At 35.0% G+C, this 20,760-nt stretch overlaps 1 protein-coding gene across 1 annotated transcript in view; it reads right to left on the bottom strand.

The window, feature by feature from the left end:
- LRRIQ1 (leucine rich repeats and IQ motif containing 1) overlaps positions 1 to 20,760 on the bottom strand; it is a 202,522-nt gene that overhangs the window by 97,127 nt on the left and 84,635 nt on the right. The window contains exon 17 of the mRNA XM_047065006.1: positions 15,847 to 15,966. Within this exon, the coding sequence (XP_046920962.1) occupies positions 15,847 to 15,966 (120 nt within the window). The remainder of the gene's footprint in view (positions 1 to 15,846; positions 15,967 to 20,760) is intronic.

Genomic DNA, 20,760 nt, shown 5'->3' with positions numbered 1-20,760 from the left:
AATGAATTTTGTGGCAACATAAAAATCATGGATCTTAACATTATAGTCTCTAATTCAAGTGTGTGAATGATAAAAAATATATAAATTTAAATTTTAAAATGATTCTATTTAAGTCCCTTCACTTTTTATCTTATCTTTATTCCATTTATGTAATTATCAGATTTATTTTATATTTTCACAATGGTATACTAATTATGCTAGTGTTATATAATTAGGATATAATTATCCAAATTTTTTTTGCTTGCAGTATCTAATATGGTTTAGAATAAACTTCTGTGGTTCTATAATGTTTCGGGAATTTTTACAAAAAAAGATCAGATGCTCATGAACTTGTTTTTTAAAAGGTTGTAAAATATTCAAACATTTTGGATTTAAAAACTAGAATGATTATATTCTGAGGAGAACTAAATGCAATTTTCCATTTATACAATTTCAGTGTTTCTTGACCATCTCTTGAAAGACCACTGAGAAGGAAAAACTAAGAAACCCTGACTATAGGCTAGCAGTGCAATGACATATTTTTACTTATAGAACTTAGAATAACTATTTAAATTCATGGTATTTGAATAAATAGGAAACCTCTACTCAGTTGTTTGACAGGTACATTGTCCAATTTTTTCCAGGCAAACATTTTAACACATATATCACAGTTATATATCAGTTACATATGGTTTAAGAATATGTATCTTGTTTAAAAAGTGCTATTTATGATGCAAACAGGATTCAGGGTTCAGATTTTTAAAAAAAAAAATTTAATGTTTATTTCATTATTTATGAGAGAGAGAGAGACAGACAGACAGACAGAGACAGAGTGTGAGCAGGGACGGGGAAGAGAGCGAGAGGGAGACACAGAATCTGAAACAGGTTCCAGGCTCTGAGCTGTCAGCACAGAGCCCAACTCAGGGCTCAAACTCACAAACTGAGATCATGACCTAAGCTGAAGTTGGACACTAAACTGACTGAGCCACCCAGGCTCCCCTAGAGCTCAGATTTTTTAATTCTTCCTTGTGTATGACAAATAAAGAAAAATCCAGTTCCATCCCAGGAAAGACCAAGGCTTATGGCATATCAGCTAGCATCAAATTCGAATTCTTAATCTGGTGAAAACTACTAAAGTGAAGAGAAAATGTGAAAATGTGGAGATGATATGATAAAAGGCAGTCCCAGAAGATTCTGGGAAGATGGTGGAGTAAGAAGAACTGGGAACCTGTCTCCCAACTTAGAAAATGATTGCACTGGCAGAATCCATCTGATGTAATTATTTTGGAATTCTGGCATCTATTGAAGGCTTATAACTTCCAGGGGAAGACTTGGATGGTAAATTGTGGTTAATTTTATTCAATATCAGCTTTTAGCACAGTAGCAGCTATTCCCTACTCCTGGGCTCTGAGGCAGGCAGCTGTTCCAGGAGTAGCCTGCACACAGCTTGTAGAGCCAGGGTGGACAATCAGGACAGTAACCTCCAAGTATCAGTATCTATGCCCTGATCATTGATTATTACTTCTGATCACAGAGGTGCAAAGAAGTGGGTATCCTTTGCTGCACTTCTATTGTTGCAAGCCCCTGCCCTACCACCTAAGTGATCTCCAGGGGATTTCATGGACTGCTATTCTCCCCAACCCCTTCATTTTTCTTTATTTCATCTTTTGGGAGCCATTAAAGACTAAGATATGCTTTTTTTTTCTTAAGGCTAGAACATTCAAAAGCATCTGTATATATGTAGGAAATTAGAAAGTCAACATACATGTCCAGGGAAAGGCACAGGCTCAGAAAAGACCTGAGAAGACCTTAAGTTTGTAACTCAGGGTGACCCTCAGCACAGAGATAGCCTATAATAATCAATACAAAAACAAAAACAATAAAAGCAAAAACAAAACCCCAGCAAACCTTGGGGAAGAGAATCTAATTTCTAGAATTACTGTAATTATTAGATTCAATGTCCAACTCTAAATAAAGAAATCACAAGCCTTACAAAGCAACAGAAAAGTTTATGGCCCATTCAAAGGAAAAATAAATAAATCAACCAAAACTACCCCTAAAAAAAGACCTCATGGCAGATCTACTAGGCAAAGACTTTACAAATAATTGTTTTAAAGATACTCAAAGAAGTAAAAGGAGAGAAAATGGTATATAAACAGAATGGAAATATCAATAAAGAGATAGAAAATCTAAAAAGACACCAAGAAGAAATGCTAGAGCTGAAAAGCACAATAGCCAAAATAAAATATTCACTAGTGGGATTCACTAGAGAGATCTATTTCTGAGTAGGTAGATAAAGGAATCAGTGAACGTGAAGACAGGACAATGGAAATTATCAAGTCTGAGGAATAGAGAAAAAATAAAAGATTGAAGAAAAGTGAACAGAACCTAAGGGACTTGTGAGACACTATCAAATGTACCAACGCATGTACCATGGGAGTCATGGATGGAACAGAAAAAAAGAAAGAGGTAGAGAGCATGTTTGAAGACACAATGGCTAAAAATTTCCCAAATTCAGTGACTGACCTGAATATAAACATCCAAGAAACTTAATGAACTTGAAGTACAAGGAACTCAAAGACCCAAACCAAGACACATAGTCAAACTTTCAAAAGCAAAAGATACAGAGAATCTTGAAAGGAGCCAATGAGAAGCAACTTGTCACATATAAGGAATCCTCACTAAGACATCCAGCAGATTTCTTATCAGAAAGTTTAAAGTCCTGAAGGCAATGGGTTGAGATATTCAAAATGGTGAAAGAAAACAACAACAACAAAACTGTTAGCCAAGAATCGTATATTGTCAACTGTCCTTCAAATTCAGGGGAGAAATTCAGATAGTCCCAGAAGAACACAGGTTGAGAGAGTTTGTTATCATTAGATCTGCCCTGAAAGAAATGCCTAAGGGAGTCCTGCAGGTTGAAATGAAAAGACTAGACAGCAGTTCGAAGCCATATGAAAAAACAAAGATCTCAGTAAAGAGAAATACATGGGAAAGTATAAAAGCTAATATTATTGTAACAACGGTTTGTAACTCTACTTTTTGTTTTCTATATGACTTGAGACTAATATATTTTAAAACTATTAATTTAAAAGCTAGTATTATTGTTACTTTGACTTGTAATTCCACATTTAGTTCCCCACATAATTTAAGATAGTAATTCATTTAAAGGAGTTATTAGTTTAGGTTTATACAGAGGCAATTTTGTGATCTCAACAACCAAAAGTGGTGGAGGTGGAACTGTAAAGGAGAAAGTTTTTGGATGCTTTTGAAGTTAAGATGGTATAAATTCAAACTAGAATGTTACAGCTTTAGGATATTAAGGGGGATTAAGGAGTTATTGTTTAATAGCTATGTAGCTTCAGTTTGCAGAGTGAAAAGAGTTCTGGATATGGATTAATGGTAACACAAATTTATGAATGTATTTAATACCATTGAATACCACTTAAAAATTAAGATGATAAATTTTATGTTATGTGTATCTTACTACAATAAAAAAAAAATTGGGGGGAAATTTTTAAAGGTAATGTGCCACTAAAGGACTGACTGTGGAAAAGGAGCAGTATTACCAGGTGAGGAGCTTGATTTATACACTGTTTTTGCTTTTTTTTTTTTTTTAATATACCAACAAACAACTTTTTTTTTCTTTTAAACACCTGCCAACCACCTCCTTTTTACATTCTCTGGGACTCCAGCTGTTTCCTTTCTATAGCAGGACGGGGACTCACAAAGCAGAGTGATTTCTTTGCCATTTCACATAGATGTAGATGGAAGTCTCTTTCTTAAAAAAGCTATTTAAAGTCTGGGGAAAAATGTAGTCTTTAAATTGATACATAAAAGTGAAGAAAACTTTGAAAATCATTTTTCTTGGTTTTTAATTCAATGTCACAAACTTTTATAAGATGCCAGAACAATTCTTGAACTACTATCTCAGAAATTTCTAGAAGCATGAAGAGAAGGTTTAATATAAAATGCTAAAGATGCTCTTAGTAATTATATAATCACAACCAAAAAATACTACCAATACTACTGATTTATATGAGTTCAAGTTTATTAATATCAAGTATATTTGGCAGTACTTAGAATGTTGAAAAAAACTTTCAAAATGTTAGGAGGAAATGGCCAAGATTATAAATACACTACTGTTTTAAAAATGTATATTAATATATCATGCTTACCACTGGACATTTATACAAATTTCAGTTATTGCTTAAGAAAACCTTCTGTTCAGATATCCTTTCACTTACAACTGAGGATCTGGAAAGCTTTCTAGTTATTAGAAGACTACTAACAAATTTATTACATATTAAAAATAAACTTGAACTTAGATTTGTAACTGTGTGTTGACAATTGAATGTTTGACCAGATATCCATGTATTTGTCTTTTTTTTTTTTATTTGAGAGAGACAGAAAGTGAGGGAGAGAGGCAGAGGGAGAGAGAGAGAGAATCTTAAGCATGCTCCACACTCAGCACAGAGCCTGACGCAGGGCTTGATCCCACAACCCGGGATCATGACCTGAGCTCAAATCAAGAGTTGAACGCTCAACTGACTGAGCCACCAAGGCACTCTAATCATGTATTTGGCTTTTGATCAGAAAAGAAATCATTATTCTATAATCCAACTTTGAAAGTCTAGAAAATAAGGATATTAAAAAGAGGAGCTAAGAAAGAAAGAAAGAAAGAAAGAAAGAAAGAAAGAAAGAAAGAAAGAAAGAAAGAAAAGAAAAAGAAAGGACTACAAATAACATTCATGTTTATTTGGGTGTATAAATACACAATTTTTCAGGCCATCTAGTGTAATCCTTTCATTTGATGCGTGAAACTAGGTTCAGACTTGCCCTAAGCAACAAGTCAGTTAGAATTGAGCAAGTCCCAGAAATGCTAAAAGCAATGACTTGATGTTTTTCCTCCTCCCTTCACTACTACTCTCGTGCCCCAACACTTTCCTCCTCTTCTGTCCAAGTTGTCTCTTGCTATCCCCAAAATAATTCTTTCTAATACTTCTTGATAACTTCTGGAGCATCTTAGAATCCTTATAGTTTGGAAACTTGGCCCATTATACATCTCAAATCTCACTTTCTAGACCCTCTCTTCCATCCTCATTGCAAAAGCACGGTGGCTCAAATTGTTTGAGACTGTAGTTATATATATGCCATGCATACCTTTTTTCATTAAACAAAATGCCACTGTGGTCTTTTCCTTTGCCTATACTTTAGATTGCATTTGTTTATTTCCCCACAGTGTACTGTAATATGTAACACTCTGTGAAGTTAATTTGCGATAGGGATCAAACATAAACCCCAGAGCAGAATGTTGCCCAGCTTAACACCTTTGTCTCTGTCTCAAAAATTATTCCTGAAAACTTACTGAATTTTACTTCAGTCTGAGAAAAAAAAATCCGATTTCACTGTTGTGGTTTTCTATATTTATGTTATATTAGCTTTTCTCATCTTCTCTAGATTTAGGGACTCGTAACAGAATTGGTGGTTTAAACTTAAAGATAACTTTATTGTTTTAATATGGTGGCTTCTAAACAGTGTTAAGTAACAGAGAAAATCTTATTAAATTAAATCGACAAATAAAAGCATCAACTAAAATTACTGTAATTTAAAAGGTGCAAAATAGGGGCACCTGGGTGGCTCAGTCAGTTAGGCATCCGGCTTCGGTTCAGGTCACGATCTCACAGTTCGTGAGTTCAAGCCCTACATTGGGCTCTGTGCTCACAGCTCAGAGCCTGGAGCCTGCTTCAGATTCTGTGTTTCCCTCTCTCTGCCCCTCCCCTCACTCTCTCTCTCTCTCAAAAATAAATATTAAAAATAAATAAATAAAAATAAAAACAATAAAAATAAAAGTGCTGGTGTAGATCACTATGCCACATTAGACTTAACATACTTATTATTTAGACATGTATTAAGTTATTATAGATATTTTATGGCAAAGTGGCCAAAATTCCCTCTAAAGGAGATTGAGACCTAGGCTTATTAAGGCTTCCACTAAAATAATTATTTTAAAAAGGTTATCCACTTTGCACTGTGAACTCAAGGCCCAAGAAAATGTCTTATTCGTCACTATTTCAGAAGTTCATTATGAGTGGTATATAATCAGTGCTTAGGGCCAGCAGACAATTCTTCATGAGTCTCCATTTCTGCATGCCTTATGACAGCTTTCTTTCCAGACTATCTTTTCAAGGATCTGTGTATAGCTAACACCCTGGGAAGATACAGATAGTGTTTTCCCCTGTGCTAGAGGGCACTATGCTACTCTGGACTCATAGAGTATGGACCACATTGATTCAACTTATGGGGTTTAGACATGGTTCACTGTTGAGGAAGGAGCTGAAGTTATCTTGTGGTGGGGCTCTTTAGGCTAATTCAGTGTACTATTGCTGCTTCTATATCTGAATTGTAGAGTAGAAGTTGATATATCACATGTTTTACTTTTCTATCCCATAAGTGCCAGAGGCAATTATCCCAATAGGGGAAGAGTTGCAGGTAGAGAAATGTTAGTGTGACAAACTCTTAACTTGACATCTCTTGGATGACTATTGGGTCTATCCTCTGATGTCCAAAGCTTTCATTATATAGATGATATCCTGTTGGTTGTCATGTAAGAATGGTATGTGAATTATATCTCAATAAAAAAAAAAAGTCTTAGTTTCAACTGTCCTGATAATAGTGAATTATCACACCTCTGCCAGCAGGACTTGACCGACAAATCTGAACAAAATTCTGGAGATAGCATTCAGGGATTGGTTAGTCAAGTAATTTCTTGGGACTATGGAAGAAATATACTGCTCAATCTCTCCACTGGCCAAACAAACAAACAAAAAACAACAATAACAAAAAAACCCTATTATCTCTTCAGCTTTTTACCACAAAAAAGTAGGTCCAATATCTTACTGGACCCCTTCAGAACTGGAAACAATACAAGATTCTGTGACTTATGATATTATCAATTGGACCCTCTGGCCTCCACCTAGAGGCATCCCTTGTGGCTTTGGGTTTGTGGCCTTTCTAACACAGATACCAGGTATATTCCCATTGAAAAAAAGCTCCTGCTGGACTCTTTTAGAAACTAAATGATTGACCGTTGGAGGCCTTGTGACTCTCTGACCTAATAGTTCTGGTTTGGGGTGAAACAGCTCAGATTCAATGACTAACAAGGTGAAAGGTCTTCCAAAGCCTCACTTGTCAAAAGAAATAGCCATCCTGGCCTCAGTGGAATCCTGGCTTTGACATGAAAAAGTAGCAGCTATAATCCTCAGGGAAATATTACCTCAACTCAATGGCCTGGACCAGAGCTACTGGCCTGGAGCTACTGGCTTGGATTAAATTCACCCAGGTTCCCCTGTTGGTCTGGTTCAGGGATGGTTCAGATAAGCTGAAACCCAAATGACACTTGGGTTGTGGCCAACAGTCCACAGTTTGGTCTGCCATGTGGAAAACTACAGACCGGCTGACTACAGACAACCTGTTTTGGGTCCTCACACAGGAAAATCAAATCACAGTTGTTTACAGAACTGTTTTGATTACTCTTATGGATGTCCAATGTAAAGTCCCATCCCCTGATGAGATGACTGGAATCAAATCACCGATTAGGCTTCATTCTATATTTGAAGCTATTAATGCATGCTAGACTTGTGACTTCTACAGTTTTTTTAAGTTTATTTATTTTGAGAGAGAGAGAGAGATAGAGAAGGGGAGGGACAGAGAGAGAGAGAGAGAGAGAGAGAGAGAGAGAGAGAGAGAGAATCCCAAGCAGGTTCCACACTATCAGTGCAAAGCTTGATGCAGGGCTCTAATTAACAAACCGTGGAATCATGACCTGAGCTGAAATCAAGAGTCAGATGCTTAACTGACTGAGCCACCCAAGTGCCCCATTACTTCTACTAAATTTACCCCTTCATCTATGGTGAAAGAGGTAATATTGCATGGATCCTTGCCCCTGTCTGCTATTGAAAAATTGACTACATTAAACTTACAATACCTTACTGTTGATATCTTTTCAGGTTGCCAGGTGACTTTGGCCATATTAACTGTGGGCCTTGAAATTTGTCTGTATAATTTTACAGTTTTCTGGACCATTGGAGTCTGACAGGTACTGCCTTTTATCACAAAAGCTATTCAACAATGAGCTGATAGTCTGACTCCACCAGTCTTACTTCCTTCCGTTCAAACACGCTGATAAGGCAGTTAATGTGACTGTCCCCAGAAAAGGATCATACCCTTGCAGCTACTTCCTAGGCAATGAGTAGGAAAAACTGTACCGAGGTTAAGACAGACCTGCTTTGACAACTCAGGATTCTGTCCTGGCAATTCCTGGGCATGATGCATATTCCTCTTCCCTAACAGTGAGTCCCAGACCAGCATGATTGGCACATCCTCATCCTCACGGCACAGCCTGGCCACAGGAGATTTAAGGTATACAAATTTAATCCTGGCTAAGTTTTCTAAAAATGCATTTATTCCTCTTGTCCTAAACTTTCCACACAAAAGGTCTAGGTGTGAATGGAGAATGATTAGGAAAAAAAAAGTGAGGTTGCAGTTACTGAAACGGGACACTTGAGGGGGTGGAGGAAAACCACCACCCAGCATCTTTGAAATGAACACCTTACGTTCTGAGAGTTAGATGAAAGGGGGGGCATGGATAATTTTTTGTCCTTCAGAACTACTCCTGAAGCCTTCTTCCACAAGAAAATGTGCTGTATGGCCCTTCCAAGTGGCTGCAAGAACCTTAAATTTAACTTATTGCTGGGTCTGCCATTCCTTTCCAGAAGGCTGTGACCACAGTGTGATAGTGATTCCCCTTAACATTACAGAGAAGTTGATCAGGATATCAAGGGATAGCCCCAGAACCTGTACCACCTGTACCGCTAGACGTTTCCCTATACCCATTCTCAGTCATCCCATGGGATGGACAAATGCCACCTGGAAGGTGTTCTGGTCATAAATCATCTTCAAATGTTTAAGAAAACACCACTAGAAATCATTCAAGTCAGTTTTGACTCACTGGCCAGGGTTGTTTTAGATGGCAGAATTTAAACTTCTTCCTTGAGGTCCAAGAGTCTGTGCAGTAGCTAATACTTCCAGCTGTACCTGGATTAAAGCCCCTAGTGGGAGTCAGTACAGAAACTTAAAGAGAAAACACCTGGGCTATTGGTAGTAACCTTAATAAATGCATTATGAGGATAACCCAATGGATTTTGTCCTGCCTCCAGTCCGATTATTCGGGGGGACCTACTAGAGTGGGTCTAATGGGAAAATTTGCCATGTATACACAAGGACTACATATTATTGGAAGATAATTTTTTTATAGGTTTCTAACATTTCTGCCTAACGTACAAGAGTTGTTGTTTTGGACTATCTTTTCAAAGATGTTACTATAGCTAATAGACTCAGAAGATGGAGATAGTCTTCTAGTGTTTCCCTCTGGGGCAGAAGGAAAAATTTCTTTGCTGTCTGGTATAATTAAGATAATCATTTCCTCTGGATCATGGAGTGGAAAGGTTTGGTAGTAGCCCTTTTCAAAATATAAGGTTTCCTAGGCTTGGGATTCCTAGGGGGGAATTCTTTGGATTCCTCCCTGTGCAACTTGGGGGCAAAGGGGAACAGATAGGAGCACTAAGCTCCTCTTGCCTGATGTGACAAGTAATAAATGTCTTATTTCTTCTGCCAGCATACAGACATTCTGATACAGGGACTCCATGGTCATTTAATCATGACATCTTAAGTTGTAAGATGATTTTCAAATAAAGTGGTGACGCTGTTTGATGCATTCATTGAATCCTCAGTCCCCATGTCTCTATCTCTGCCTGTTCATTTTAGGTAATTTCCACAGTGCACTTGCCAGTCATTGATACCTTCTTATTAAGTGACTAGTCATGATCTTTTCAGCAGCTGTAATGCAGTAGTTAAAAGTTTGTTGTTCTTTATTCCTAGACTGCTACTTAATGGTTGTTAACTCATTGGAAAGGAAAATAGTAAAGAAATAAGTATTAATTGGTAAATGTTTTCATATTCTATATATTAAATGCCTAAGGTGAAATAAGCAATTAGCAAAGAAGAGAAAGAAAAGGAGAAAAGACACATGTACCCTCTGCAATTTGGCACTGATGTTCAGAAGTATATAAAAAGAAAATACTGTGTAACTCATGGAAAGTGGTTGATACTACATTGTCACTCAAACCTATAGTTCATTAGCCATCACAGTACCTTTATAGCCTGTTATGATACTCATTACTGTTAAGTAATGAGCATAAATAACCCTAAAGACTCAAGAGAAGCATTTAATTTCCCAAACTGTACAATAACGTCATTACATATTACTAACTTCCTAGAAGATGAATGGTAAGAAGTTTTGATGCCAAGCTTTTCAAATGACTAACTTTGAGATCTTTTCTATTAATGATTTATATGTTTAGTTTTCAAAAAAAGGGACATCTTTCTTAATTTCAAAAAAATAATAAAATAAAGCAGTGCCAATGAAAAAGAAGTAAAAATGTAGTATTATAGCATTCTGTATATTTATGTATTTACTCACTGTTTATCACTTCAAGTTAAATGTAAGCTCTGTGAGGTTAGGGATCTTACCTGTTTTCTTCATTGTGATGAAATATTTAAGATAACCACTGACTTGAAATACTCATTTATAAAAATTTCATTCTGTCCATTTCATTCTGGCATAGCTTTAATTAGAACTAAAATTATCCTGAGAACATCTATAATTATTACATTTAAAAAGGAGCTGAAGGCACTCAAGGGTAATCAAAGCATCCAGGACTTAAAAAGCCAAGATCCTAGAAAGTAGAGTGTCATGCTGATATGAATCCTATATTTCCCTCCACATTTTCCCTCAGGAAAATTCTTAATTTTATTAACAGGAAAAAGAAGCCAAGCAGAAATATGAAGTTTCTTGTAGCAGTTTCACTGGAATGAGGACACAGAAGTTAAAGTGCAGAGATGCCAAGGTAGTTAGGATTTGGACTAAGATCCTCAAGAGGAAAGAGCCACAGAAATGTGAGCTCAAAGTAATGTATAAAATTCCCCTTCATGTGTTTTCCAACTCCATGTAGAATATGTGTAGGAGGGACACATAGAATCAAAGGGCAATAGGAATACCTATCGTACTAAAAAGCTAAGAAGGAACTTCTTCAGTCACTGGATGCTGTGAAGAAGGGGGTTAGAATCGAGGGACAAACAAGTTGAGGGTAACCTGGTAAATATGTCACTCTTAGTTGAGACACCATATTAGCTCAGCCCCCAAGAGAAACCAGAAAAAGACCAGTCAATAAAGCTTGAAAATAAGCCTCAAAGAAACTCTTCCATACAATATCTGCCTGCAAGATTCAAATTAAATCCTCTTTAGAGAAAGAAAACACCTTTCGGGCTCTTTACACTTTTTTCATTCATGTCTGATACTTAATCAAAGATTGAATGCCAAAAAGGAGAACTAACTCAAAATACAAGAGATAAACAGTCAATAGAAATAAACCTACAAGTGATCCAGATGTTGCAATTAACCGAGAAAATTTTGAAAATACCATACTTTGTATATTCAAGAAAATATAGAAGATGATAGAAAAATTCAACATGTAACTAGAAGTTACAATAAGTAAGTAGAAATTCTAAAACTAAAAAAAATGGAATAACTAAAATTAAGAATTCAAAATATAGGCTACAAATTCTTAGGTAACTCAAGAGAGACAATTAGTGAACTACAAGATAGGTCAGTAAAAAACATGCAAATTAAAACACAGAAGCACACACACACAAAAATAGATAACAATTCAAAACAGAGTTGAAAAGTCTAATGTGAAATGATGAGAAATTCTAACATATACATTTTTGGAAGCACTTTACCTCAAATAAGAGAAATAATGAAAAAGATTAAATGTTTGAAATACTTGGCCAAGAAATTTCCAAAACTGGTAAAAGACATAAACCACAGATTCAAGAAGCCATTCAACCTCCTTACTACAAACAGAGTAAATACAAAGAAAATCACACCTTTGCTGAAAAACGAACACAGAAAATGAACCTTAAATGTAGTCCAGGAGTGGAAGGATATCTTCAGAGAAGAAAATTAAGATTTAGTACTGACTTTTCAACAGAGTCTATGAAAGCCAGAAGCTAACGAAATAACATCTTTGAAAACAAAAACTTTACCTAGAATTCTACCTAGAGAAGATATCCTTCAAGTTTTAAAGTAAAAGAAGTGTTCAAATGACAAAAAACGCATCTGAAGTTAAATAATTACTAAAACAAATCCTTCAGGGGAAGGAAAATAAATGCAGATGGAAGCATGTTAATGCAGGAAAAAATGAAGTACATGGAAAAACATAACCACAAACCAACAAGCTAATGAAGGGGGGGAAAGGAAAACAAACAAAAACTTGATTCATGCAAGAGAGGGCAATAAAAACCTAAAAAAATATACATAGAATACATACGACAAACAAAAAACTAATACAAAGATGGTATTGATAAATCTAATTATATTCTATAAAAAATATTAAAATAATTTGAATATGTTAATGAAATACTATCAGAATGGAATGTAAAAATAAGCAAAACCTAATTATAGTCTCTTATGAGATAATAATTTTAAATATAAAACACAGAAATGTTAAATGGGAATGGTTAGAAAAATATCTATTACTATAAAATTACCAGCCAAAAGAAAGTTGTTGTAGGTATGAAATATCAGAGGAAGTAGCCACTAAGGCATTTGGTTAAAGAGGGAACCTAGAGTTAAACAAGGGAATTTTATTACGATGAAATGGTCAATGATACAATCACTTCCTATACAAAATGTGATGCCCTAATAATGTAGCTTCAAAGTATGAGGCAAAATTTGACAGAACTGTAAGTTCATTTAGAGAAACCCACAATCATAGTAAGAGATTTTAGCATTCTTCGTTCAATAACAGAATTCTTCCTCCCAAAGTCACTGAGGACTCAGAAGATTTTTAAAACCACAATTAATAAACTTGAAATAACTGTGATTTTAGTAACGATATACTTAAAATTCTTTTCAAATGCTCATGGAACATTTCCCCAAATATATTATATGCTGAGACACATTTTTAAGAAACAAATAAAATCAATATTACCTCAAACTCTTTCAGAAAACAAAACAGAGGAAACATTTCCCAATGAAATGTATATGGCCAACATAACTTTGATACCAAAATCTAAATTAACAGTTTTATAAAAAAGAAAATTTATACATCCAAGTTCTTCTTGAATATAAATGCAAAAATTCTAAACAAATACTAGTAAGCCAAATTCAGAGATAATAAAAGAGATAATACATTACAGCTAAGTTGGTTTATTCTAAGAATATAAGAGTTAAAGTTTGAAAATCACTGTTATACGCATAAAAAGTATTTGATAAAATAGAACTCATATATAAAATCATCATCATCATCATCATCATCATCATCATCATCATCATATTAGCCTCTTGGAATGGTAAAAATATGTTAAGGAAGGTAACTTCCTTAATCAAATATAGAGTTTCTACAAGAAACCTATATTAAAACTCTTACTTAGTGGTGGCATACTGAAAGCTTTCACCCAAAGACCAGAAGCTAGAAAATGATGAAAACTAATATCACCACTATTCAACATTTTACCGGAAATAGTAAATCAAAAACAAACAAATGCACAAACAAAACAAATAAAAGGCATATGAATTGGAAAAAAATTGTAATTGTTCTCAGATGACATGATGTGTATACAGAATACCAAAGACCTGAGAGATAACCTACTAAAATTAATAAGTGATTTTAACAAAGTGGCTGAATATAAGGTCAATATACAAAAATATAATATCAGAAAATATCTGATAAATCTAACCAAAAATGTACAAGACCTCTATGATGAAACCTACAAAGCATTTTTACAGAGATTTTTAATGGCTTACATAAATTGTGGGATAGTCTATGTCCATGGATTTTAAAAAGTAATAGACTAAAAAATATTATTTCTCCCAAGTTGATTTATAGATTCATTTGACCCAAGAAGAACATGACCCCTCCTTCACACTATAAACAAAAATTAATTCCAGGTGCATCTAGATTTAAATGCTGAAAGCTATAAAGTTTCTAGAATATCTTAATGATCTAGGAGTAAGCAAAGATTTCTCATATATCACAACAATTAAATTTTTTATTTGAAATTAGAAACATTCTGTTAATTAAAATTAACCATAAAGACAGTGAAAAGGTAAGCCACAGAGGTTAGAATATTTTCAAGGGAAAAGAAAGTAGTATTCAGAATATATATAGAACTTCTACAAATCAATAAGAAGAAAAGATATACAACCCAATGAAAAAATACACAAACACTTGATCATATCACAAAAGTGAATATCTAAATGGCCAATATGCATTTTAAAAGGTATTCAAAATTATTAATTATGACAAATGAAAATTAAAACAACAATAGCTATACCACTACACACCTACTGGAATGGAAGAAAAAGACATGAAAATACAAAGTGTTGTGAAGATAGAGCTCCTCTAAAACACCCATATTCTTCTGATAGGGCTATGAACTGATATAATCACTTTGGAATACCGTTAGGCACTATCAACTAAACACAGGTGAATGTTAAGGCCCAGAAATTCTATTCCTAAAAGAAATGTGACTATGTACATCAGAAGACATGCACAAGAATGTTCATAGCATTTAGCTTTAATAGGCAATACTAGAATTAACAATAAATATCTTCCAATAGTAGAATAGATTACTATTCAAAGTGTATGTATTCAAATAAAAAAATGGTGTGTTCAAATAATAGATTTAGAAAGTAGCGTACTCAAATAATAGATAAAAAGTGGGTATTTTCTTTTTATTTATTTACTTATTTTTTTGAGAGAGAGAGAGAGAGAGAGAGAGAGAGCATGTGCACACCTGTGTGTGCACAAGCCAAGGAGGAGCAGAGAGGGAGAGAGAGAATCCCAAGCAGGTTCCGCACTGTCAGGACAGTGCCCAACCCTAGGCTCAATCCAACAAATTAGGAGATCATGACCTGAGCTGAAATCCAGAGTTGGACACTTAACTAACTGACTGAGCCATCCAAGTGCACCAAAAAGTGGGTATTTTTAAGATTGGTATATATACAACTATACTCAACAACATAGATAAATCTTATGGACATAATATTACATGAAATAATAAGATTACATACTGTATGATTCCACCTATAGGATGTTCAAAATAGGGAAAACTAATCTATGATGATGGAGGTATGAATACTGCAGAGGCATGAGGAAGTCTGGAGATGTTCATATGTTTTACATCTTCATCAGAGTGGTGTTTATGTGGGTGTAACTGTCTAGAGAAGAGGAAACAGAGTGAGTAAAACTAATGTAAAAGGCTAATGCTCTGTATGATAAAACAGTGCTCGATTTGGTTGGAGCATTTGGAAGTCACAGAAGTGGTATGGATGTTTTTACACTTTGGTACCTTACTGTGGACTCTTACATTAACAATATAGAGGGTGTTCTCATTTTGCGAGGCAACAAAGAACTACAAAAGACTGTTGAGTAGGGCATACATAAGCTCAGAGTTGTATTTAATGAAGGATAACTGATAAACAAAACATTGTGCAAATCATTTTGTCAAAGAGTATGCACAAACTCTTGTTAATATTCTCGGAGCACAGTCACATACTGTACATGCTTGTAGAGTAAATAAAGAGGATATTAAGAAATCAGAAGTGTACCTTTTCAAGTGTTGTTTAAAATAATCTATGACATAGTGTTAAGAGGATAAAAATCTTAAAAACTGATTTAGCTCCCAAAACAGTATACTAAACATTTTTAAGACCTATATTTATACGTTGTGGTTGGTACTTACTTCATCAAATGTAAAATCCTCCAAATTTATTTCTTCATATTCTTCTTCAGATTCTTCATTCTTAATAGCCTCTAAAGCTGTTGTCAGTTTCTTTCGCAAAAGGAAGCCCTTCCAAACTGCCTAAACAAAAATTTAAAGCATGTTATACAAGGTTATAGATCAAACTACAAACCAGATTCTCTGTGTTATCCCATTAGGAAGATAAAACATCTAAGCCCTTAGTTTAATGGCTCAATAATCTGTTTTTTGAACTTTATGTGACACTTAAAACTGTAAGATAAATTAAACAACTGCATGTGTCTAAAGTTCTGAATCTCAGGAGACTTTCCTTGTGGTAAGCAGAAAAGAATCTTTAAAACTCCCTCAACTGCACATGTAGGTCAACCAATCAATTATCTGACAATTCCTCCAGGACCCATTCTAAACTAAGAAGAAAGAGATACAAAGGAAAACCAATTTTTCTCATTTTCAAATAATTGTGTATAAAATAAACTAACACACATTTAGGAAAATTTCAACATATACAAATGGCCATATTAGAAAGGTATAATCTTTTCCCATAACTATTAAATAATTTCATTTTAAAATAAACTAAGCACATAAAAATAGAATTAAAATCATTGAGATTCCTTAATAATCTTGGAGTCAAGAAAGCTTTCCTAACTATAACTCCAAGAACTCTGTAGCTTTTAAATAAGTACTTTTATATACTACTAGGGAGTGAGATCTAAGATCCATTAAGTATAAAAAAACAAGATAGAAACAAGTGTATATTCTATGCTGCCATTTTTATGCAACTTTGCATATAAATATACAATAAATACATAAATTATATAAACATATACACTCAAATATATTCATATATGTATATGTGGTTGTTAATATTTACAAATAAAAGTTATGAAATTAATTTTAAAAATCATTAAGTATAGAGGCAGAAAATAGGATGCAAGATATAGCAACAGAAACCAGACTTCTCTGAATATACCTTTCTTAGATTTGACTTTGGAACTGTGCACGTGCATAAGATAACTATAAAACAAACAAATATGAAATAAAAAGGAAGTCCTGAAGAGATACAAAAATATATTTTATGCTGGGGGCATATACACACGGAAGTTATTTAAAGTGACTTTAAAATATATTTATTCCTAGTCAAATATACTCAAAAGACAAATTTAACTACAGAAGATACCTTAAATATGTTTTCAATAATCATATTGTTAGTAATAATATTGGTATTGTTATGGAAAATCTATATATGGAGAACTGGAATATATGGACAATAGCCAGAACATACATGACAATAGAAGTCACTCATAACCTCTGCAGCAACTAGCCTTGAAAGCCAAACCACAACCTCAGCAACAAGTAGCCAAGAATGGTCAAGATTTTGTCAATGACTGTCAGCCTCCCTACTTTTGTCCCTACTTCCAACTCAGGATCAACCAAAGCTAGCCAAATAAGCTTCCCAACCAATCACACAATATGTCCTACTTTCTAGCTGCCCACTTTAATACCTTCCCCCGCCCAAACCCTCCAATTAGACCATACCTGAAGATCTTTTTTTTCTCTCTCTCTTTCTCCACTAAAGGTTTCCTACTCTCCCCCCTGCCTTTGAGACTATGCCAAAGGCAACTGATAGTGGCTGAGTCCCTTGCTATAGCAGTCTCTGAATAAATAGCCTGTTTTTTTTTTTCTTATTTGTATGGTCCTTATTTATTTTCACTAAGTATGTGCATGTGTACACAGACACAAACACAGATACACACACACACACACACACACACACACACACACAGAAAGGAGAGTGAAAAGGAGGAAAAAAATAAAGAACAATTATGTTAATGTTATTGGGAACCAGAAATTTCCATAGAAGAAAAAAGATGCAAATATAAAATCGAATAAGTAAAAATCCTGTAGTCCTAAATTTAATATTAAAATGTCAGTATGAACCCATGGTATACTTTTTCTTAAAAATATGTATTTGTGGGGCGCCTGGGTGGCGCAGTCGGTTAAGCGTCCGACTTCAGCCAGGTCACGATCTCGCGGTCCGTGGGTTCGAGCCCCGCGTCAGGCTCTGGGCTGATGGCTCGGAGCCTGGAGCCTGTTTCCGATTCTGTGTCTCCCTCTCTCTCTGCCCCTCCCCCGTTCATGCTTTGTCTCTCTCTGTCCCAAAAATAAATAAAAAACGTTGAAAAAAAAAATTAAAAAAAAAAAATGTATTTGTAAGCTCCGTACAATGAAAAAACATCTAGAAACCATGACCATACCAGTAACAACAACACCTCTAAGATCCTAATTCACTCCTAAACCCAGGCTGGGTTTCTAAATATTATCACCATTAAAGGAACCAAAGATCTTTGGGGCAATGTCTGAATCTAGGCCTGGCATAAAATATATGCAAAATGAACCTGAAACATAATGGCACATTAGAAAGCAAGGGAAGTTTTTAAAAACTACTGAATTGTATCACCAAAGCTAATTTGAAGCTAACCTGGCCAAATGAGGGACAATTTGAGCATCAGTAAGAATAAATTTGCAATGGAATTAAACATCATATATTTAAAAATTTTATGTGTATATTATGATAGAACACATTATGGTGACCGCTGAAGGATACTGGGAAACCTTATTAATCTAAAACTTGGTAAAAAAGCATCAAGCATTTAACCTGCCTTTCCAGTGAATTGCACCTCAAGGTAAACTACATAGTCAATTAAACAAAGTTTCTCTCTATAGACATTTTTTGTTTAAAAATGAAGAAATTACACATAGAGTATCAATATTTTGCAAACTATTTACAAGAATTGACCTAGGCAATTATTATCAATGGTCACTAATATTCCTAAAAGAGAGGCAACTAGACATTAGGTGCTTCTTCACTGTAATACATACAACCACTTAGAGGTATTCATTTTTTACACTTTCTTTAAAAATGTTTATTCATTTTTGAGAAAGAGAGAGAGCACGAGCAGGGGAGGGGCAGAGAGAGAGGGAGACACAGAAACCGAAGCAGGCTCCATCCAGGCTTTGAGCTGTCAACACAGAGCTCGATGTGGGGCTCAAACTCATGAACCATGAGATCATGACCTGAGCTGAAGTCAGACACTTAACTGACTGAGCCACCCAGGCGCCCCTGAAGTATTCTTGATAAAAAACAAAACAAAACAAAACAAAACAAAACAAATCCAAATAACAGCAAATTTTATAACCTACTGTCAGCTTACAGAAAAAGAAGGAACCAAGAAACATGTATGTGATGCTATGGGGATACATTTGGCAAAACTCAGAAAGCAGAAAACTACAGGAGAAAAGGCCTAGTTTCCTTAATAAACTGTAAGGAAAAAAGAGAGGGGGTTACTATGTATTTAAAAGACTTTTAAGTATTATTTAAACCAAAGGCAAAGTGATGACTTTATTTGTATTTTGATTAAGAAAAATCTGTAAACAAACATTGATAAAACAATATAAATTTGAATATTGATTTGATATTTGGTGATATTGAAAAATAAGTTTCAATTTTTGATTGGTAATGTAGTTCTACTTAAAGCAATAGGTCTTATAGAAATTCATACTGAAATATTTACAAAAGAAATGGTATCTGGGATTTGTTTCAAATAGTCTAGTGATGAGTGGGGAGAGGTGGGTTGGTTACAGAAGATATCAAGGTGACATGGAGACCTAGGGAAAACAGGGTATAAAGGGAAACTTAAATCCAGGCTTTCAATAATAAGGATCAGCTCACTGTGGTTCACAACGGATCCAGCCCAACTCATCAGGGACAGGACTTCTCCAAAGCTCTAGAGTACAATATATAGTGTGTGTCTTTCTGGTGTGATTATATATAGATACTTTCCTCCAGCCATCTCTGATCAGTTTATGAGAAATAAAGGTATTATAGATGTTCAGATTCATCTTCTAGCTTATTTGTTTCTGTCAAGATCTTAACTTTTCCCCAGTAATCCATCTACAATTAATTCATGTTTCTCACATATTCAAATTAATTCCCTGGCCAAGAAATTGTATCTATTTTCCCTCCAACTCCCATCAACTCCCATTCCCAAAACATACTATACACTTGTTCTCTCCTAAAGGATTACTTCGTAATCATCTGGCAAACAACGAGAGGGTGAGAAAGACCATGGGGCAAAACGTTAACATAAGGTAATTCAGGTATCCAGACCTTGCTAGCTCTGTAATCCTGACAGACAGCTGTCAAGGATGCCTCAAAACCTGTCTTCATTTCAGCCAACCAGAAAGGGAAAAGAATATGAAGGGATATCTGTGCAATGTTTAATGATCCAGACATGGAGGTGGTGTACATGTCTTTCATGTACAATGTATTGACTAGAACTCAGAAAAAGAGCCATTCTAAAGTGCAGGAGACGGTGGGATATCTAGTCTGGCTGTATGCTTGGAAGAAGGAGAGAATGTGAGTTTTAGTGAGCAGAGAGCAGCCTCTACCACATCCATCATAAAATGTTCATTTTGCTCCTTCTAAAGCCCAGGCTCTTTCTATTGCTTTGTGCTCTGCTTTCTAGAATGGTAAGTCAGTCTAGAATTCATACTAATACGAATGCTGTAAGTAACCAGATGACTGTACGCAAGAGAAGAGAAAATGAAACTGAGATCACGTCAGGTGATTTTAAATACCATGGTGTACAATAAAAGAGACTTGCTCTAAGCTGCAAAGGCTGAATTATGCTTACTTTTGTCATGATACACAGAAGCTCAACAAAAGGACATTCATCAGAGATATCAGTCCCTGAACTAGACTGTTTCACAAAGTGATAAACTTCTGTTTCTTCATTGAACAGAATGAAGCAAAAGTTTCAGATCCCTGTACCATCAATGCTGAACAAAGTATTCCTTATCAACTGATGACAGGAGGGAGTTTGGTCTGCATGATAT

This window comes from Lynx rufus, unplaced genomic scaffold (assembly GCF_022079265.1).
Source record: "Lynx rufus isolate CCGP_SWC_20201006 ecotype Redwood Valley unplaced genomic scaffold, mLynRuf1.p SCAF_7, whole genome shotgun sequence".
NCBI lineage: Eukaryota > Metazoa > Chordata > Mammalia > Carnivora > Felidae > Lynx > Lynx rufus.
The sequence above is the reverse complement of the archived record's forward strand: the minus strand, read 5'-3'. Positions and strand labels throughout refer to the sequence as shown.